Source organism: Athene noctua, chromosome 7 (genome assembly GCF_965140245.1).
Source record: "Athene noctua chromosome 7, bAthNoc1.hap1.1, whole genome shotgun sequence".
NCBI classification, from domain to species: domain Eukaryota; kingdom Metazoa; phylum Chordata; class Aves; order Strigiformes; family Strigidae; genus Athene; species Athene noctua.
Genome location: NC_134043.1, coordinates 685365 through 707904, shown reverse-complemented (window position 1 = coordinate 707904; position 22540 = coordinate 685365). Strand labels below are relative to the sequence as shown.

Genomic DNA, 22540 nt, shown 5'->3' with positions numbered 1-22540 from the left:
AGTTTTCAGCTTGTTTTCAAGGTAAGTTGAACTGCAGCCACCGGAGCTGCAGCCACGGTTCCCAACGCTCGGCTGCTGCACAGCTCAGGCACGGCTCTGAGCCTGCGCCCGGCGCCCCAGAGCACCCCTGAGCTGCCCCAGCCTCCTGAACGGCCCAAGGGCATCGCAAGTATGAAGCTATTTTTAGCTCCATGCATTAAAGACTGCAAGATCCACATACAGTAAATAACCAAACAACAATTAATACATAGATAAAAGGCATTATTTTTCCCTCCTCTGTACACTGAGTTAGGGTAAGTTTTTCTTTGCTAGCAGTTCTGCTACTCTTATGAACTGCTCCTTAGACCTTTCTGTTTCCTCCTTTTTAGCACTGATGTTAAAGATATGTTCCCTACTAAAGGCAGGCAATGTAATATCGTACCTATTTCTGCAGCTTTTCAGAACAAAATCCCTGGCTAGCGTCCAACAGCTCACCGTCCCGTCCTCCCTCCCCTCCCTCTGGTAGGTATTGCAATTCTGAGTCTCCAGGTTTTCCAGAACATTCCAAGAATGAAAGAGATTGACGGCATGAATCTGAAATATTGATATTTGGGGCAGGGAGGGGTTGGGTGGTGAGGAATAGAGAAGACTGCTGCAGAGACCTATATGGGAAGAGTACAGAGTCCTTACACCTAGGTAGCAACAGCCATCAAGCTTCAGCCAAGTGTGTCATGATTTTTTAAGATCGAAAGAATAATCTGACCACAGGTTTTAACATCTTTAACAAAGAAGTCCCTGGCCTAGCTCAGTTCAATTTCCTTCTGGCACAGCTCTCCATAGAGAGAGCAATCCTCCAGCCACCCCATTTCCAACAACAGGAGGGCCCTCAGCTCCCGCTGGGTCAGCACAGCATGTTTAACATCTCGCTGTGGTTAGAAAAACACAGACACCAGGTAAAAACGACTCCCTGGGGTTAGATCTTGCTTCTTCACTTCTACACCAACAAGAGATGGAAATTGCAGCCGTACTCCACTAAGGCACTCCAGTAACTTTAAATCGCAGAAAGCAGTACTGTGAAGTGCAGCATTAACTTAGGAACAGACCTGAAAGCACTGCAGCACCGTGACCTCCTCCTGCCTTTCCTAACGTACTGCCTCACCACGGTTAAACACATCTGAGGGTGTTGGCTCCTTCCATGTGCTGTGAAAGCTACCAAAAAAAAAAAAAATTTTTAAATTTCGAGCTCTCCGAGATGCCTACAGAAAAAAGAAAAATACAGGTGTTGAAGCTGAACGCAGCATCAGCTTTTTGTTTTTTGAAAGGAACAGATTCTAGCACAGTAACACACACATGGAGCTGCTCAAACTGATGCCAGGATCTGAACGTTGATGATTCGAGGAGTTCAGGGCTTTGGGTCAGTGAAACCCTCTGCTGCTGCACTGGGAAAGGTGGCCAGCGTTTTGGAGGGGACTGCAGTTGGAAAGACAAATTAGTATTTACTGACAGTACGTAATTTTTAAAACCCACCTCACATCAGCTGCGAGTCAGCTGCTCCCTCACTCACACAGCTCACAAAGATGACAAACCCTGGGACAGACCCCTGAGCGTGCTCTGAACGCCGCCAGGAGGTGACTGCCCAGCCAGGAGGACAGGGGTGGCTTTTCCGTCACCGGTGCCGCGGGACACGTCCCCCCTCTGTCCGGGGACACCGCTCGGCTGCGTCCCCTCGGCGGAGCAGGGACCTCCACCAGCCTCCCCTGCAGCGCTGTCTGCCCAGGCTCGGCAAGAAGGTGGGGACGGTCTGGTCAAGAACAAGCAGAGATATTTATTAGATCTGTAGGCACAGGGAGTCCCGAGGAGCTATGCCCGACCGGAGGCCAGGACGGGGACACCGGCCCTTGTGCAGCTCTGCCAGGGCTACACCCCGAGGTTTACAGATGCTGCGGGGACAGACACCCCCACACACAGAGCAACACATGCAGCGACTGCGGTGGAACAGGGGACACCCTTATTTTATCTTTTTTTTAAGGAAAAAACCCAACAACTAGGTGTCCCCAGCCTGAGAGCTGGCAGACACTTTGGTGTGTCGTGTTACAGGCCACCATTGCCAAAGGACCCCGGCCCTGGACCTCAAGCAGTCCAGCTGGTGCAGACAGGCTGACCCCATGCACAGACGTCCCAAACCCTTGGCAGATCCCTCCCGTGGGCTCCGCACAGCTCTCCACCACGCAGGATCCCCTCTCCAACAAGAAGGTCCAAAACTGACCTGAACTGCGCGGGTCTGCACTCTGCTCGTCCTGGCACACTTTCTTGGTTCAGGCACTGGGAGCGTGGTGGGTTTTTTTCCTTCCAACTAGGGATAAAGCAAATACGCTATTCCCAGGTGAGAGCACCTGTCACAGCACATCATCAACTCTACAACTGATAAAACGCTTACTTTTCCCACACAAATCTTAGTTTTAAAATGTACTCTGTGTTTGAGAAAGATTTAGCTTCTCTCTACATAGACGGAAAAGCACCTGTAACATCTTTCTTTCCCTTCGCCAGTGCCAACCACTACACCACAGCTGATCTTTTTGCACAGCAAACATTTCACCCTGCAGGGAAGATAATTCCTCCATGTCCCTCCCTATCAAAACAGTTTAATCCAGGTAAATAAAAAAATTCTGCAAGGCTTGATTTTTCATGAAAAATTCCAGCACAGAGGCCTGTGAGGCAAGTTAGACAAGTGGGATGAGGCTTTCAGGGCGTGCAGCCACACGCACTGGAGCCGCTGGCCCTGGGCTGCTTTGGGCAGCTGCGCCAGGACACCGTATTCCTGCTCACAGTAATAACCAGGCCTTCTGCGTAGGGGAGAGAGAAACCCAAACAAAAAGCAACAACCTGTCCCCCCAGTCTAAAGTAGCTATGGTTTTGCCCAGCCTTCCTCCCACACCTGGCAGGTGGTCACGCCTGCCAACGGGACAGCCGAACCGGGCAGTGCTACTCGTGTGCCGACGCATCGTTTTGTTCATTTTTCAAGTGCAGGGCCTCCTCTCATGAGGGCTCTGACCTGGCCAGGCACTGTGGAATGACAGCAGCCTGGATCCATACTGGCTGCACCCTGCAAATCCGCCAGACACATGAATAATTCAACTGCAACCATGGAACTGCCTGCGCCATCTCCATAGTAATAAATGCAGCGACGCCCTTAATGCAGCAGATTATATATAAGCATTCCAAATCTCCTGAGAAGATTAGATTTTATGGGGGTACTAGAGGAGCATCGATTAATAAACATGCTGGAAAAACAGTGTGGGAGGTGTGGAGGGGGTTTATCTCCATGTACATCACTTGGAAACTCTCCCCACACTGCCCAAGCCATGACACCAGGAGGGGAAAAGCAGCAACAAATTTTCTCCTATAACTGTCCAGGCACCTGAATACGTGATTAAATAACACAGATAATCCTTCCCTGGCTATCAGAGCCTTCCCCTCTCTGCTCCCGGGTGCACCACCCTCCAGTTCCCCAGAGGACAGTTCAGAACACTGCTAGCGCTGACCCTGACTATCCTCACAGTGCTGAACGACTTATCCCGAGACAAAGGATAAGAAACTGTTAAGAAATTATTTCTTATTATCATCTTTCACTCAATTTTCTTGATTCAAGTTTGCCAAATAGTTACCTAATTAAAAAAAAAATCAGTTAACATTTCAAATAGTTCAGTCAAAGCCTGGACCACCAATACCTTCTTAGCAGGGCATGAATGTGAATTGTTTAAAATCATCCCTGGATGGTTTGATATGCCAAAGGAAGCTACGAGCAGGAGCCCCGGTGACAGTGACCTTGCCTAGCACATTGACCAGCGGGGTCCTAGCACTGGACAGACTTTTTTACTGTGCCAGGAGCTTGCCTGGATAATCCTCTTTACCTAACACAGGATAAACAGGGTATTGCCGGGGTGCTTCTACGGTTTGTGTTTCTACCCTTCTGTTGGTTATCCCTGCTTTAAAGACAGGGAGAGCCAAGACTCCCGATTCAGTTTTGCTGAAGTTCTCAGCCAAGTCCGTATCCCAACAGGGAGGAGGCTCCAAACCAGAGCCCAGCCCTGGAGAACCGTGTGCTCCCTTCCCGCGGGCCCCGCAGCACCCTGACCCTCCTGCGGAGCCGACAGGCCCATCCCCAGCGCTGCGGCCGGAGCGCCCACACCTCCAGGGACAGCAGAGCACAGGGAGCGATTCCGACCCGGAGCCACGCCGTTCTGCCACACCCACCGTACCGTTCAGAAGATGCTACAGCCCAAAAAGAGGGATCGAGTATTTCACATGAGCATCTTCCCCAGCGCCTGGTAAGACGCTGTGACTGAGTACGTCAGCGTTCGAGAACGGCACCGCAGACTCAGCCAACACAGCCAGAACTGTTATTAACCATCAGCATGACAGATCGTCCCTCTCCCGTACTGGAAATGTTGGGGACATAAAAACTCAAATACAAACCCTAACCAGGCACTTGAAAGGCGTGCTGCACGCCGAGCCCCGCGCCGGGCACTGTCCCTGCCAGCAGAGCCGCCTCCCCGCCGGGCCTCGCCTCGCTGCCCCTTTGTTCCGAACGCCCATGCCTGTTCGCCAGGGAGATACGGGGGACAGAAATGGGTGTGTGTCTGTGTGTCTCGTGGGCACCAGGCGCCGGGAATGGAACAACCTGGGGCAACAGTCCGTACCAGAAAACCCTCACCAATGCAGCTGCTCACTGCAGCTGTAACCGCCACTGGTCACTCCCTCCCCACAGCACTCTCAGTCCGGCCAACGGACTCACTCGAGCCCGGGGGGAACCGTCCCCTCCTGGGCTGTGGCTACCGAGCCGCTAGCCCAGCATGCCACACATCCACAAAACAGTGCAGAGCAGACCGGAACGCACTCAGATCCTCTGACATCCTATTAAAAACTAACAATAAAAACTAACCAGATCCTGCTTTTCCTGTTTTTCATCGCACTGGATGTGCCCAGATCCTCCCCAGGCGCCACGAAGAGACTAGCACTGCCATCGCTTCAGTCTGCCCCGCAGAGGTGCTGCAGCACCCAGCCTCGGGGCCCCACGCAGCGCCCACCCAGCCGTCTGGGCTGGCAGCTCCACAGGAGCGCCCAGGGAAAGGCAGACTGCTCGGCCAGAGGGGGACAAGACTGGAGCTGAGAAGGAAAAATTACAGAGAAACAGAAGAGCAGAATCTGGCAGACTCGAAGCACAGAAGGGAACCTCAGTTTTAACCTGGAGAGGAAACATGTCCAATCAGCTAATTACTATGCAGGTGCTTAGACCACCTGGAGGATCTCAAGGCCGTGAATAAAGCAGCTATTTGCAAGGGTGAAAGTGCCACTACCTAGTTACTCTTCTGCTTGGCATAACAAGGAAGACAGGAGTACCACAAGGCGCAGGCAAAGAGACGGTTCAGTGGGTAGGAAGCCCTGTCCTGCCCTAAGGCCGGGGATAACGCACCCCCTTCTGCAAGGCGTGCTCCGGCAGGTCCGCACCCGCGCGGCCAGTGTCACATCCCAGGAGAGCACACAGCTCCCTGCTGTACTGATGTGGGATCCAGTTCAGCACAGGAAAAACACACCCAGGAAACAACTGCTAAGAGCCTCCATACCTTAGTGCTCCCCCCGTCCTGGCCTGGAGCCACTCTGACCTGCGAGCAGACGACTGGAGGCACCCACTGCTGCCCTAGCACACCTCTGTTACTAACAGGCAGTAAGAGAACTAAAACACTCTTTTGTTTGACTTGAAAACATTCTATTTAATTTATACAAATAACTACTAAATAGAAAAAGTAGATTAAAACAAAATAGTTATTTTTCTGGCAGAGTTTAAATGCATATTATATAGCTTAGAAGAAATAAAATGCATTTTCCCCACAGCATTCATGACCTAAAATTCTAGTTAACTCCTCCATTGCTTTCCTTTTCTAGATCAGTAAGATACTAGACAATGTCATGTGGGTAATGGCTATATATATGTTCCGTATCTGAACTGAAAATATGTTACAGACCACACACCTACAAATGTGAAGCACTTAAAATGTGACTATCAAGTTGTAATATGATAATACAGAAAACAATTTATGCTTCAGGTTATATTGTGTTACAAAAACATCTGTGTAAGAAATCATGAAAGAGGCCACATAAAAATAAGCTTTAACTTTATGCACTTATTTTACAGTTTAAAAAACTGGCAAGTGCACTAGTAATAAATAATTTGCAAGTTTTGTATAAACGAGAAATTCCTAATGTTCAGCATTATTGTAAACATCAGTACACATGTAAAATGCAGCTAAAATCTGACAGTTACATTTTCAGTTTACCAAATTCATTTCCTATTATTCAGGCATAGATCAATGTAGTATACAGCCAATCATATTTTTGGCAAGTCATGTCATTAAAATTAACAGTGACAGTGCAAGTAAGGAATGCAAAGAATTCCTAGTGCAATAAAGAAGAGAAGCACAGGCAATATTGCTGATTAAAATTTACCACTTCCATGTGTTCACCCTGGGAGTGATTAGGAGAATTAAAAAAAACAAAACAAAACAAAACAAAAAAAAAAAAAAAAAAAGAAAAACAGAAAAAAAGCTGTTCAAAGCCATTATTTAATGCCCTGATCTTGTTTTAGGATTTCTCTGTCTTCCTTCAGGCCACTACCTTTGCAACAGTCCATCCAGCGTGAGTCCTTATAGCTTGACCGTTTGTGAAATGCCCGTTGCGGTCGCTGAGCAAGGTCCGTAGGGTTCTGCTGCCTCCCACACGATGGCTTGGTAAGAGCTTCTGTCTCCCCAAGGAGCCACAGGGGGACCAATCCTATCAACTGCCCGGCCAGCCTACTGCTGAACCAGACAAAGGCCTTCCTGCCAGGAGAGCACCACGAGAAGAAGGTCAACAGTCAGCTTTCAGTTTATCTAAGGAATTGTCAATTTTGGTCAAAGTCTTTTTGATTCGCAGGGCTGTTAGTCTTGCTGATGGATTTTGATACCAGCATTCTTTCATCAGCTTGGCAAGAGATGTTAATGTCTGGGAAAAGAATAAAAAACACAAGACACGCATGTAAGCGCACAAATCACGAGCCAAGAAAGCACCAGACTGGGTTAGGCACTAACACAGTAAGCTTTTACTGCCTTACTAATACTCGGTTTTCAGAGCCTACAGAGTTTGCTGCTATCTATCAAATACAGAGCTTTCAAGTGTTGAAAAGCCCCCAAGTTTGACAACTTGGTGAAACCAAGAGAGTAACTAGACAACGGGCTGACTGGAGCGACAAGCTAGCATAATTTTCAACAGTGGAGTTTGGGGGGTTTTAATTGAGAAAACACTCTGCGGAATCTCTCTGCAAGGCACCTGACTGCCGGCAGAGCAGGGCGGGAAGCCGGAGCCGGGACAGATCTCCTGCCCGCGCCTTCCTTGTGTCCACCCAGCGGGGACCCGCTGGTGCGCGACGCAGCTCCCGGCTCTGCAGCCGCAGCCTCAGAGCTGGGACCTCTGGGGCTGCCCCAGCCAGCCGGGCAGACTCAAACCCACCCCTGCAGCTTCCGCAGAACGGAACAGGAGAGCTGGTCACCCTGGAGAGGCCAGACTGATTCGGATGGAGAAAAACAAACTGCAGCACCAGCCTTTCAAAAAGAACAACAGTCCCTTATCCTATAGGCAGGAGAGAGACCAAAATTCTGTTCTAAACCTACACGCTTGCAAGCCACAGAAAGTCCTACAGAGGCCACCTTCCCCTTAAAGAAATTTTCCCTTGCAGGGAAAATAACAACATCAGAAGAGCAGCTTTAAAATAATTATTGTTAAATCATGCTACCAAAAGGCTAATCTGTGAAGACCTGAGCCTCAACAGTCCTACGTTTGCTCACTGCATTGTCTTCCTGCTCCAACATAAAGGTCCACGCCATCATATCCCTGAAAGCTGTGCAGATAATGCTCCTGACAAGGAGCACTGAGACTGTTCAAATTTCAAGTGATAACCAAAAATGACCTCCATGACTTTATTTCAAATGAAAGGTCAGCTCATATCTTCCACAAAGCACCCCCAGGCACACCCACTTACAGGGTCTGAGAACCATCTGTTGGGAATGTTCGGCCTTTGCTGATCTACACAGACCACTTTTCTCATGTCTTCAAAACTGGGGTCGTTCGGAACCAAGTCATAGAACGGTGGTTTATAGTCCTCCACAATACCTGGTGAGAGACGAACAAGGGGCCATTAATTAACGACCGTGTCAGAGCAACAGCATTTCTGCACAGAAAGAGAGAACACACGACCTACCTGTTTAAGAAACACAAAAATCTTTTAGAAGTTAACACCAGTGTCAAGCAGCCACTAAACAACAGAATAGCACTTACTGTCACAGGAACCACTTTTTACACCCAAACTTAATTGACTCATTACCATTCCACAAAGTAAGAACTACAGTCATTTTGCAGATGCTCGAGCTGAAATGACGAGAAATAAATTCACTTGCCAAAAGGCCATCTTTTATAATGCTTTTATAATACTGACTGCTACAAAGCTGGGATTTCTACCAGCAAATGTAAAAAACTTACGGGCTGTGTTGTGGTTTTTAACAGGCTTACCACACACTTCACATGGTTTTATCCTTCCTGAAAGAGCCCAATAAGCATGTCAGGACCTACAGACCCTCACGCTGGTGCTCCATGTAATTTTAAATAATGTTATTAAAATTCCACCAAAGCGCAACACCTCGGAGCCTGTGGCGCCCAGTGTCTCAATGCATTTTCTGGGATTCTGTGTTGGAAAAAGAGCTTGTGTGTGCGCTCTCCCAGCTCATCGCCCAGCGCACACAGACCTGGCAGGCTAAAAAGCCTTTTGCCTGCTCTCCAAGGCACACACGCAGCACTGCAGTTTCATCAGTGGATTAAGCTCACAAATGATCTATAGGGAGCTCAGCTTTCTCAGGAAGCCAATTTAAAAACTGGTGTCCAGGGACAGGCACTTGGGTCAGCAGCTCCGAAAAACACCGAGCAAACGAGGCCCCCATGTACGGTAGAAACGTGGGCAGAGCAATCTTAGAATTGCTTTTTAGCAGACTGGCAGCTCTCCCAATGTCAGATGGAAATGAAATCCAGGAGAATTTCTGTGGCTTTAGGTTTTTTGTTGTATTGAAGATCAAAATCCCACAGACACTATGACAAAATCTGTCAATCCCCACCTGTGATGACTAGTTGAAAAGGGAAATGGTCTTCAGGCCGTTACAGCTCCCTCAGAAAACAGTAGGACAGGTGGCAGCCCTGGCTACCCAAGGAAGTAACTGGCAGGCGGCAGGCCCTGCCCCGTGGCGTTCTGACAGGGATGCGGCACAGACGCTGCGACGGGAAGCATCAGCCACCCTCCTCCTTCGAGCACCCCATCACTGCGTACACCAAACACCACCTACAGCACTGAGCTCTACTCTCTATGCTCCTCCTGCTTCCTCCCAGAACACAGAATAAAGTTTACTGGGAGAGCTGAGGCATACAACCCCCCTCTATACCGCCGTTCCCATCGGAGCAGCGGCTCTGTACGAGGCAACACAACCCTGAGCCCCATCACATGGCTCGGAACATGCTTCCAGGGTCATTAGGCTCTTACAGATGAACTTTATCACTAGGGGCGAGTCTGGCTCTAATTTACCATTTTCATGTGGTCTCTCCAAAGTACAGGGTAGATAACTGGCTGTTTCAGATAAGAAATCCAGTACTAACCATGCAGTGAATGGGGCCTAGCACTGTGATCTGCCACAGCCCGGCGTCACGGAGCCCACGGGACCCCGCTGGCTCCGCAGCGTCCATCAGCCGTGCCAGCGAGCCACTGCGACCTCTGGCCCACACGGCCCGGCGCGCAGAACCCCCACTGACCTGTGACACGCTGCCCGGGAACGCCAGCCAGCCCCCCGCTGTGAGGGAGACCCCACAGTCCTCCAGCACGGCCTGCAGCTTGCTGCTCTCTGCACAGTTTTAAGATGACTGCTGTCATTTTTAATATATGGTAATTTTTCCCCCTGGGGTTGCTGGCTTTTTGCTACTTAGAACAGCTAGAGCTCACACATGCAGTAGCGCTTTCTTCACTTTTATTCTCGTTACTTTAGCGTCAGCTCATCCTGTGCATGCCCGAATCTAACTGCTGGAGCAGAGCAAGGTCTGCACAGGAACCAGGCAAGCAACGACACAGGCACTGTACCCTAGGGAGGAGCACAGCCAAAACCAGTGAACCACCACTCTGCGAGGAACGAGCACCTGTCTATCTAAAGAGTAAAATACAGATCTGGGGGCTTAAATTACATTTTCAAGAAGAGGGGGAAATGCCAAGTGGCTCTGGCTACAGCACAAAGACAATACACAAGTGTTCTTGGTTGTGGAGAAGCAGGTTCCTACCACATTTCCCTCCTTACACTAAACTGTGACAGGAAAGTACTGACAATCATCACCGTGTCAACCTTGAGGGCCATTAGATATGTTTAAAAAAAAAAAAACAAACAACAAACCATTAAAAAAATTAAAAATTTAAAAATAAAACTTTAAAATTTTAAATACTCTCAGACTTAGAGCAAGATTACAACACCTTCAGAGTCTCCACGAACTGACATACTAAGCCAGGCTGGCTCACTAGAACAGACTCTGAATTTCCACCCAGTAAATGAGGTGACAAGTGCCCACCAGTACGGGCCAGCAGCAAAAGCCTCCAGCCCAGGTAACTGCCAAGTGCCTCTAGCCCACCCCAGAGACCCCGCCAGCCAGGCCCCAGCAGCACACTGCCTGACCTCAGCACGCTCACGCCCAGTGCCAAAGTCTTACTACAGATCAAACAGGGTTATCTGAGTGACCACCTGATGAAGAAACGATTTCCACACAGCTCAGATGTGAGAGAAAATGTTTACTCCATTTCAAACCAGTGCAAGGAAATTTAATTACAGCAACAGCCAGAAACAGAGCAACTGGAAATAAGCACTGTGGAATTGGCATCACCATCGTCTTAAGCTTAAAGTCGTAAGACTTTATTGGTGTGACCAATGTCACGACATATCTGTATTCGCATTGAGAGTGCTTCCACAGGGGCACTGAGCTCAGCCTGCATCAAATCACCCATCACTTTGGTAGGTCTGCAGTCCGTGCCGAGGTTCACACCAGCTCGGAGGAGCTGCCAGCACGATCTAAGCTCACTCGTTCAGAAGTAGCTCAGGTAAATAGTCTGGGAGCTGCAGTGACTGCAGCAAGCGTATGTATTGAAACTTCAGCACGGGAATATTTAAATAATTGGTACCATTGCATGGAATTTTCGTTTCAGGAGGTAACTAGGCAAGACCATACTTTTGATATGTAGAGTATACTCACACACATATAAATACATATTCATACACAAAGAGAGCAAGACACCTACTATTCCACAAAGGATTACCAGCCTGCAAAACAGCACCGTGTCAAGACAGATTCCAAATGTACGACTCAAAATTCAGGACTGTCAGTAAAACCAAACCTATGAAAAGCTCACAGGTGAAGTTTGTCATGAGGTGGGCCCCCTGCTACGTTCGCAGAGCCAACACTCCCAGGGTGCCTGCCCGTGAGTGCTGCCCTCCCGCCACGCGCGGCCACGGGCAGGTCCCTCCGGACCGACTGCCCCCTCTCACGCCCTGCCTTCCTCCCCATCGCAGCGAGCATCACCTGCTGCACAGCCCAGCCCAGCAAGGCCATCGTGTTATGGCAGCTGGTGAACTACTGTGCTCCTGGACTGCTGGCACAGAAGTGCAGGATATAAAACTGCACCGAGAACAATGAAGGTACAGCTTAAACTCTCAAGGCACTCACACTGACGTGAACTGTAACCCAGAGGTCTCCAAACACTGGGACATGCAATGAGCGACTCTAACTGCCTACAACATATATGCCAGTAAATTGAGGACATCATAAGAAAAATTAACATCATGCACTCAAAGACCTTCCTTTCCCTAATTAACCACACAGACCTTCACCCGAGATCATCACCACACTGATTCAGCTGACACATGCTCTTGTATCAGAACAAAACCTGCTCCTTTTGCTGTATACGCCTTCAAGCACCTCCCCTGACAGCAAAGGGAGAAGGACGGCCAAGTCCTGAGCTCAGCTCCAGCCACCACACAGAGCCTCAGGAAGTTCCCTTGGGCTCCCGGGGCCAGTCCCGTGGGTGCCGCCGGCTCCCAGCTGCTCTCTACAGACCCTGCCATGGCATCTCCCCAGAACCGCCGACACCCCCCAACCGCCCTGCCCTCCTGGTCAGAGCACACCCGCCCCGGACCTCTTCAGAGCTGCCAGAGCACCCTCGCAGGCTTGCCAGGACTTCAGCCAGCCCCCTGAACCTACTCCAGGCATTTTGCTGCCACCAAGGCACCCTGTATGCACCCTGTAGAAGACCAGAGGTTGGGACAGTGCTCCAGGCCCCACAGAATCTCCCAGCAAATCTCAGAAGCGTCGCCTTCCAGCAGCTTGCTCATAACAAGCCCCGCTGCAGTGCTTCTGGAGACAACTATAGCTGCCTGTGGCTGCTGTGCTGAGAACTACCCTCAACAAGAGAGCAGTACCTTTTTTTTTTTTTTTCTCACAATTAAATTATTTTGGCCACCCACAGATAACAGATGAAGTAGAAGGTTCGTATTTAGAAGAAGTCCTGTACTTTAATAGAACAACAGTATTTGTTTGCCTCTGGAGCTGTTGCACACACACCTGTCCTGTCCCTGCAGTCCAGTGTAACACCCCAGTGGAAATCCTGTCCGAGAGCTCAGGGAATAGAGGGGAGATAACACATGAGGAACAGTATGAGGCCAGTGCCTTAACCTGCACCAGAATATAAGCCAGGCTTTGTTCCTCCGTAGGAGTTGTCACACTTTACTGCAGCCTACCTCTGCACACTCCCCGGTCCCTCGCACCCACCCCTCCACAAAACCGCTCCCGTTTCCTGCTCTGGCTCTCGACAGCTGCTCTTTGAGAACATCTCAAGCTATCTGCATCCTTTCCTCCAAAGTCTTCCCTCAAACTCGGACTTGCAAAAGCTCCCATCAAAAAAAAGCCCTCCAGTCTTCAGTTTGAGACTACTGCCTGTCGTTCTGACCGTGCCTCCTTCGCACGAGTTCCTCCTCGGATCCTACACTGGCAGCACCAGCCCCAGCTGCCCTGTGGGGATCCAACCTACCATCAGGGCTTGGAGGTACCGTGGCAAACAAATTACTACTCGTCTTGAGGAAGATAAACGCCCTGTCTGATGCCAGTTACGGAATCCCAGATTTGGCTTTAGTGGGACTAGATCAGACACAGAGCAAATAAATGTGCATGACAATCCAGAACTTCCTCAGATTGTGTCAACAACCCATCACTGCCAGTGTCTGCAGACACGCCTGAAGGGCATCTTCAGCACTCCCCTCTCCGCTGGGTCCAGGGAGCACACCCTGAGATCCAGAAGTCAGAGAGGACTTCTGAACCGACAAGGACAAGAAATCACACCAAGCGATACCCAACCTAAAGGCTCTGACATTCAGACACCCTTGCCCAGGAAACACGAAGCACCGCCGCGTGCTGCCGAAGGACTGCAGGGCCACTTCCTCAGGCAGAACTGTATGACCAAGGCCTGCTTTGTGAGAGCACCCCTGAATTCTGATCACTTCTTCACTTCCTACATATTTTCCTTCTGTTCCTTAGGTTTTGTCATGGCAAACAGCCACCTAGAAGTATTCGCTACGGTTTAATGACACATGGAAAAAAGTTTACAGACTTTATGATCTAAAACTTTAACTTATTTGGTATGAATTACTTCTCATCACAATTCAGAATGTAGCAGAAGACGCTTTTTCTTCTCTGCCTTAACAGAAACGACAATATTTGGCCATTGTACCCAACATACCAACAGCTTCACCCCAGGCAGCAAACTGTCAGGAGTCAAAATACTTTGGAGGTCCAGTACCTTGCGGTGCATACCAGGCATTTTGGTGGCAGATGCTTTGCTGGGAATTGCCATTTGCTTAACCCCTTCTACAAACAAGTAAAGGAGTCCCAAATACTTACCATTGCTAACCATGCGCCTAGCTACTTCCCAAAGGACCAGCCCAAAGGCCCAGATATCGACCCTCTTATAGGAGTCAAAGCAGTCTGCCTGGATAGTTTCATCCAAGACCTCTGGAGCCATGTAGCGTTTCGTACCCACGCGGGGATTGTTCCCCACATCCAACTGATTCGTGCTTTGGGAGTGCATAACCGCAAGGCCTGAAGGACAGAAGAAAATAAAATCACTGTTAAGTCCCCTTTAAAAATCTAGCAACGTCTGTTTAACATTACATGTGAGCAGTGACACCCATCAGACAGTTTCTTAAAAAGAAGGAGCTGAGATGAGAGTCCAACTGTCCAAAGACCAACTGGGTCAGCTCCAAACTAGCTATCAAAAACAGCCACTGTGTCCGCAGACTTAGACCAATTATCTCCTCAGGGATTACCATTAAGCACGTTATTGCACTGTTGCAAAATGTTGTCATTAAGTGTTTTGCAGCCACTGGATGTCACCAGCGCTCTAGGCACGTATACACAGAAGGACAAGCATCTGTTACTTAGAAGAAAACAATTTTACACAGCATTCAAATTTATTTATAGAACTTTTGGGTAGGTGGATATATCTGAACTGTGGGGAAAAAGAAGAAAAACACTGCATGATGGATATACACAAGTTAAAAAATAAGGCTGGAAAATAAAAAACAAGGTATTTGCAGTAGCTTGAAAAATAAACATCCTCAAGCTGATCTAAAATCAGTCAGTCAAAACCACTCTACCTGGTTTCTACTAATTACTAAACATTTAAGCAAAGAACATTATGTGAGGGACTAAATTACTGTAAATTTGGAAACACACAGAGTACTCATTTTGCCCTGGTAAACAGAGCACTGCAAATTGAACAGCAACAGGTGCATGACATAACTAAGCAATAGAAAAGAGGACACAAACTCTCCCTAATTTCCTCAACAAATCTTGTAAGAGTAACACATACTGTTTACAGCTGAGTTTATTTAACTTAACTTAAAGCGCTTTTACTCAGTCACACAGAATATTAACTTATCACCAGGTATTTTCCTTTTTTTCCAAAAAACAGTTTGTACTTTACTGTAATAAAAATTTGGAAAACACTCTACTAGAATTTAAATGCACTTCAAGTAATTTCAAGCTGGTAAGAAAATGCTTATGGCACCTCTAGAAAGATACCATCTACTAACCTCCTGACTGCTGAGGAGATAATTCTGGAAAGCCTCTCCTCCAGATGGAAGTATTTTTTGTCACATTTACACACACACACAAATTTATGTATTTGTTTATATTTATACTAATTTATAGAATACAATATGTATGGAATTTTTTTTAAAAAAAACCAACTTGTACACTGGAAACAAAAGTTAGAGAACAGATTTCCTGGCAAACTCTGAAGACTTCAAGACTTCAGAGAATGCTTTGATAAAAACCATAATGCTCCATCCAAATTGGGCAAACCAGATTTGATAGACTGACAGGTCAAAGGTTTAAGGCTGAGGGATGCAAGTCAGCATCCCGCACACTACAAACTAAGAAAGTGTTGCAATAAGGTCAGGGGACAACAATGTTGTAATCAGGTTCCCATCCCGGTGGCATCTGTGCTGTTTCTGAGCATTAGGAAGCAGATACTGCACCGCTTCAGCTTCTTTTCACCTCAGGAGATCTCAATGCACATTTAATTTCAGGGTGCATAAGTGCTTGTCACAGCAGCTTTTTAAGATACTAATTCTTATTAAAAAAAAAAAAAAAAAGAAAAAAGCTTGACAGGAATACAAAGTGATGTAACACATTGGTTTTCAAGACACCAAAAAAATCCTCTCCTCTTTAGTATACTGGAGTATCTGTATAAAATCTAACAAAAATGGAACCAGTGGGTTTTGTGAGCATTCTCTGCTCCTTCCTTACAAGCACCAGTGTTTGCTTCAAACAGCCTCCCACTGCTCTACGTGGAGGGGCAGAGGGAAGGAGGGAGGAAGAGGAGGGCTGGGCTTTTTCTTCTTTTTGTATAAGCGTTACTCTGCTGTTCTATGAAGTTGCCCAAGTAAGACCTATCACCACACACTTTATTGCTTTACCAGTAGAAGGGCAGAACTGTTCCACAGTGCTGACAGACCGAGGTGAGACCGACATCCATCCCTGGACTTCACCACGCAGTTTCTGCTTAGCTCGAACAGGTCTGAGACAGGCAGTTTTGTAACTGCAGCCCGGGGCGCTCCGGTGGCTGCTCCAGACGCTGGGTCCCAGCACGCCCGTGGAAGGACAAGTGGCCACTGCCCAAAGCTCTTGCCCTGGCTGCCAGACAGAAGGGCCAGGCCTGCAGAGCAGCCACGACCCAGCCACGCTGCGCTTCGGCCTGCGGCACCCTGGCTGCCGGCAGGACAGGCACAACATGTGCACCAGAGCAACTGTATTCCTCTTCCCTTCAGAGCTGATACCTACTCTTGACAGGTACCTGGCAGGGCCAGAACCTCGTGCGACCAACAAAAGCCAAGTCCAGCCTAGTTCTGGGCAGTGCCGTGAATCCTTCCATCTGCTCATACCTACCAGTCTCTAGGTGCCACTTCGGTGCATGTGTTGAAACAGGGAAGTAGACCAGAGGAGGAAAAAAAAAGCAAAACTATACAGAAAAATAGGGGCATGAATATATGCCAGAAGCAGTAAACTCTTTGGTAACTCTCCTTTACAGATAAGGAACAAAGAACTTGTCAGACACACACCTAAGGATTTCACATTTTAAAAAAATAGATATTTTACCACCATAAAAACTAAGTGGGAAATGTTCCTTGCTGTGCCCTCCAGAAAAATCTCTTAAGTATTTGAAGCCTTCAGATAAATGATGTGGTAGATTTCACTTTATCAGTGTGATGTTAATCAATGCCAGTATGTGCTGCCCCTCCTCAGTGTGAACTACAAATTTATTTAAAAGCCAATCTCTGAAGTTTTGTATTTTCAGCTGACTGCTCCATTTTTTACTTAATATTCCCTCTGAAAATTTAGATAGGCCCAGGTGCGTGGCTTTCATGTTTTACGTGTGTGTGTCTCTCATGTCCCTCAGGCAAGAGTGATAAAAACCACGGAGTGGAATTATTATTGAAAAAAAAAAATCCCATCTCCTGATACACTTTTTATCTAGCCAGTGATTCCTCAATACGATTGTTCTACTGCTATTTTATCCCTTATCTTCAGAGAAAAAGAAAAAAAATACTCAGACATACATCAGAAGGACACGGACCTGCTCGGGCGGGGCCAGAGGAGGCCACGGAGATGCTGGGGGGGCTGGAGCCCCCCTGTGAGGACAGGCTGGGAGAGTTGGGGGGTTCAGCTGGAGGAGAGAAGGCTCCGGGGAGACCTTACAGCGGCCCCCAGGGCTGAAAGGGGCTGCAGGAACGGGGGGAGGGACTCGTCATCAGGGGGAGGGATAGGACGAGGGGGAACGGGGTTAAACTGACAGAGGGGAGATTTAGGTCAGATCTAAGGCAGAAATTCTCCCCTGTGAGGGGGGTGAGGCCCTGGCACAGGCTGCCCAGAGCAGCTGTGGCTGCTCCCTCCCTGGAAGGGCTCAAGGCCAGGTTGGACGGGGCTTTGGGCAACCTGGGCTGGTGGAAGGTGGCCCTGCCCGGGGCAGGGGGTGGCACTTGGGTGATCTTGAAGGTCCCTTCCAACCCAAACCAGTCTAGATTCTATACCCCGAGGGGTGAACGAGCCACACTGCTTCAACAGTTCTCAGCATCCCACGGGCTTAGACACCCGCTGGTCCCAGAGGACCCGATTCTGGGCTCCCTGAATTACCTGGCCAACAACTCAGGCTGGATGGACCGACGGAGCTTGGGCCCGCGAGCGCACAGTTCAGGCCATTTCTTAGTTCGGAAACGAGCTGCGGTGTAAACGTGCTGCTGCTGGGGCCCAGGAACTGACTTCAGCAGCGAACCGGGCGCGGGGCCGGCCGGGGCAGCGACGCCATGTCAGGGCCGGGCCGCCGGCGCCATCTCGCGGCTGCTGCAGCACCCGCAGCGGCGCGGGGCCGGCCACCACCCGCGGGCGTGTGGCTACCGGGGCTACCGGGGCGCGGGGCCGGCCACCTCCCAGCTCCGACGGCCGGTGTCACCCAAGGTACCGAGCGCATGGGCATGGAATTGAACTCACCTAGATCAGCTATGCAGCACTGTCCGTTTTTCTTCACGAGGATGTTTTTGCTCTTCAAGTCCCGGTGGGAGATGGCGGGCTTCCCCTGGGTTCCGAATATCTCTATGTGCAAATGTGCGAGCCCACTGGCTATGGAGAGGACGATGCGGAGGCAGCTGACGGTGTCCAGGGTAGTGAGCTGTAGGTAGTCGTACAGAGACCCCATCTCGTGGTAGTGGGTGATTAACCACAACTGGGTACTAGAGTTTCTGGAAGTCATATCAGATGCAATAAAACCTAGAAAGAGAGGAAGAAGAGAAGAGAAACGAGATAAAAATCACAGAGCTCCTTCAAGACTTCCCCCATGTAAAGGATCAACACTACTAGGCCCCTCTTGCAATTTAAAACTCTGTTTAATTAAAACTGTTCCACAGCTGCACTGCACTGGAATCATACTGCAGGTATTGATGTGATGAAAAAACAGCTGAGCATTCTGGAACTCTAACTCACGTCTACTCACAAGAACGTATTTATGTATTTTGCCAGTCATACCAAACAACTACTCGTTGGGACCACATACTTTAAAAAAATATTACATTTTTTTTCCTTCTTTTTGAAGGACTTGGGGATGGAGAAGTTTCCAGCTAAACAAAAAGACCACCAGGCTGCAGCACATGTGTTGACCACTCAACAGGATCACACTGGGAAGAAACAACACCTCACAAGTCATAAATAGTGATCTCCTTTTTTAAGGACAAGCAGCAGCCAGTGCAGGCTGATGAGAAAAGGGTTAAAGGCATTTCATGTACATGCCACAAACAGACACTATCTAGAGTCACACCTACATCCAAGGTAAGTCTCCCCAGAGACAGGCCAAAGGCTCACTGTCCAAGTGACCAAACAGGCTGACCAAATCCCACCCGCCACAGCGACAACCCGCTCCCCAGTGACCAGTGCTGCGGGATGGCTGCAGCCTGGGGGATCAGACTATGGGGCTGCTCTGAACTGCTGCAGGCTCCAAACGCCGCATCTTAACGGCTCCCCAGCTCACAGCTGAGCCCCGGGCCGCAGCGAGCGCCAGAGGGCTAAGGAGAGTGGCAGCACCAGAAGGTAACACAGAACAGTAGTAACTCTTCTACTTTAAATACTAGACAGGACAACTGCTGTGCAATTTCCAGGGAGAAGTAAGGCAGAGCACCTGTATGCATCAGAGCTGCGTTGTCACAATAGTTTTCTACAAAGGAACTGAGAAAAATTTCTCTTCAAAACCCACGAACCTCAAAAACTGCTTTCAAAAAATATTGTGTCTTAAAACTGAACCCAAAATTCAGGAGCAGCTCCCTCTGAATTTGTTGTTTATTGGCACACGGTTGACCTCAACAGCTTTAGCTGGGAAGCAGCAAAAGTTTTATTCCCAAGTTAGAGGAACAAATCATGTTTATTAAAAGCCCACATATGACATTTGTCAGCAAGAACACCCACTACTTTCTCTCCTGAAGTCAGATTTCTGCACAATGTGACACTTTTGTAATCTGTGATATTGTTTAATATCGCATCTAAAAAAATTCTATAAAATAGCCAGCAAATTTGACAGTTATTAAGAAAGACTAAACACAGACAGAGGAACATGGGAAATGTGTAATGTAATTTCAGCCAAGTTACTTGCTCTCTTGGGAAGGAAAGTTCAATAATTCACCTTTCAGGAGGCCAACGAATTATTTCTGTAGTAACAAAGGGGCTGTTTCAGGAAACATTAGACAAACATCAAGCAGGGTGAGCTATAGAGCCAAGGAATATTCTCTGACAAGAAACAAGAATAAGGAGCCCAAGTAAAGCTGACTGCAGACAGACAGATTGCGGGTGAGGTCGCGTCAGCACTCAGAATACACGCTGCTACTTTTATTTGTAAAGGTGGCACACCAGTCCATACTAGGGATCAAAAAGGCCGCTTAGACCTCAGCCATGGCTCACAACACCAAAAAGCCATTTTCTAAGCTCTCAGAACTGAGCACACGAGGCAATACTTTCATATTTACAGGGAAGTGAGATAGATCATACAGGGGCAACTATAGTTGAAGTTTAAACACCAAAAGAAGCTTAGTTTGACCCTGAGCAGAACAGTTAAACAGAAGAAAATAATGGATTCACCCTGCACTTTATTCAGGCCCAAGGAGAAGTAATCACATATTTAAATCTCATTATAAACTCCTCCCCACTTTTTCTCCACTTCTCCCAGGTGAACTGAAGTTCTAAAAAACCACGCCATCTTCTCCACCTCACACCTTGTGCCACACGTTTGCCATTTGGCTGCCCTGCAGCAAGAGCTGCAGGGGTGAATCCTTAGCAGGCGGGTCTGTGGCACCTCCGTTCTTCTCTGCACACTGTGCTGCCAACAACTGATTAATCTGGTTGACTGCTTCTTGCTGGAATATTGCAGGAGGACAATGATTCATGGTTGCTACACCACCTTCTCCAGTTGAGACTCAGATTTCGGCACCCTCCTGGCAAGCCTCCCCCTTAAAATTTCCCTTCAACTGTTTATCGCAAACACAAGAGCCTCATCTGAGTGGAAGGTACGTGGCAAACCTGCTGCGCTCTGCAGGGGCACTGCTCAGGTAACTCACCTTTACACCACCTGCACGAGGGTACGTGAGTGAGGTTGTCCCACTTACCTAATATATTTTCATGCCGCAGCAATACAGTGTTGTACAATTCAGTTTCCCTGAACCAGGATTTTTCATCCCTAGAAGAGAAGATCTTCACAGCAACATTTTCTCCTTGCCACTGACCCCTCCAAACTTCTCCGTAACGGCCCTTTCCTGGTGGGGAAAAAAAAACCACAGAAGCTGTCAACTAAGAGTCTTCACAGGGCAGGAGGGCAGGATTAGCTCATGGGATGGAAAATCAACAGTCATGGCCCGAATATCACACTGATGTAGTTTGATCACCCCTGCCTACACTTTTTGCCACTTTACAGTCATGCTGTGATCCAGTCCCTGAAATTTTTCTGTTTGTTTTCAAGCTCAAGCTCCGAGAACAGGGACCCTCCTCCTTTCACACTGGTCCAGTACGCAGAGCGTTTGTACCAGCAGGTGTAACCATTCAACCACCAGCGCCGAAAGCACTTTTGCAGCACCTGCAAGGCCAGTGCACACCACACAGACACAGCTAGGAATTCTGAAGCTAGGAGGACAGGAAGGATATATAATGCTGGGGATACAGCCTTTACATTCCCGTTACATCAGCCCTTGCAAAACAGCCAGGCACACACAGTGCAGAATGAGGATTTAAAACCAAAACCACAAAACAAAAAACCCACCCACAAAAGGATTAAAAAAAACCCTCGAAAAACCCAAACCCCCACCCCTGTCCTGTGGAGATCAGGACACACTGTCTGCACACCAAGCTTTTTACCCAAATAGCTTAGAAGAAATGTATGAAATTATGAAGTACCCAAGAGCAAAGCAACATCCATGACAAGGCACAGCAGAAAAGCTCCGGTCACTGCCCTTTCCATCACAGCCCGAACACGACAGCCTTAGGCTTCGTGCAACAAGCTGTGCTAGAGCTGACCACTGTAAACACCCAAACCGCGGCTCAGCGGTCTCTGGGGGCATGCAGGAACCCACAGCAGGTACAAGCAAATGAAGAGACACCCTGTGCTGGCGTCTCAGTGCTGTCACCCAGAAGAGACTCCCTGCACAAGCGCTTTCATCTGGTTCTGCTGCACAGGCTAAAACACATGCTCTCTGGAAACTGTGCCAGTCTGAGTTAACTTGGGAGCAGGCGTAATTCCAGAGACACACTATTCACACGTATATACTCCCACAAAAAAATGTCTCCATGTCACAGGCAAAATCATCATCCATATCATATTCTACAGTTTCTGATGAAGAGAAATCGCAGAGCATCAGAGGATGTACACTTGGATTTAATGCAAGTGTGAACGTTTGTGCCTACTCAATACATGCTATAAGCCAAAAGCACAGAAGCACTGGTAAAATGTAGGCCCAGTCCCTATAGATTCACAGATTCATCTGGTTTAGTCAGGCTTGATTTAACACCCTGATGAGTTAAAACCTAGTGACTTACTAGAATGTGTTAACCTGTTCTGAGTTCAAATCACTGAAGCAACAGCATAACACATATTGAAAACAGGCTTTTTTTCCTACTAGAATCAATCATTATCATGCCTTCCTCACCACTCCAGTACCAGTAAGGCATCTTGGTTCAATATCGCTGCCTCAGGGTATCTTCGACCCAAATGCTTCCTAAAATTACTAAATTCAATTTTAACACTATTCAATTAATTTTTATATATGCTGAAGAAAAATTTAATGGCTCTGTAAAATTAACACTGAAGTCCTGCAAAAAACTAAAGACC

General features: G+C 48.2%; 1 protein-coding gene across 4 annotated transcripts in view; it reads right to left on the bottom strand.

Moving 5' to 3' along the window:
* Positions 1-5732: 5732 nt before the first annotated feature.
* Positions 5733-22540, bottom strand: part of ACVR1 (activin A receptor type 1) — a 64247-nt gene continuing 47439 nt past the window's right edge. For all 4 annotated transcript variants that reach the window (XM_074910588.1, XM_074910591.1, XM_074910587.1 and 1 more), the window contains 5 exons: positions 20829-20975; positions 18178-18453; positions 14029-14226; positions 8051-8181; positions 5733-7017 (listed from right to left, as the gene is read on the bottom strand). In XM_074910588.1, coding sequence (XP_074766689.1) covers positions 6883-7017; positions 8051-8181; positions 14029-14226; positions 18178-18453; positions 20829-20975 — 887 coding nt within the window. In that variant the 3' untranslated portion in view covers positions 5733-6882. The remainder of the gene's footprint in view (positions 7018-8050; positions 8182-14028; positions 14227-18177; positions 18454-20828; positions 20976-22540) is intronic.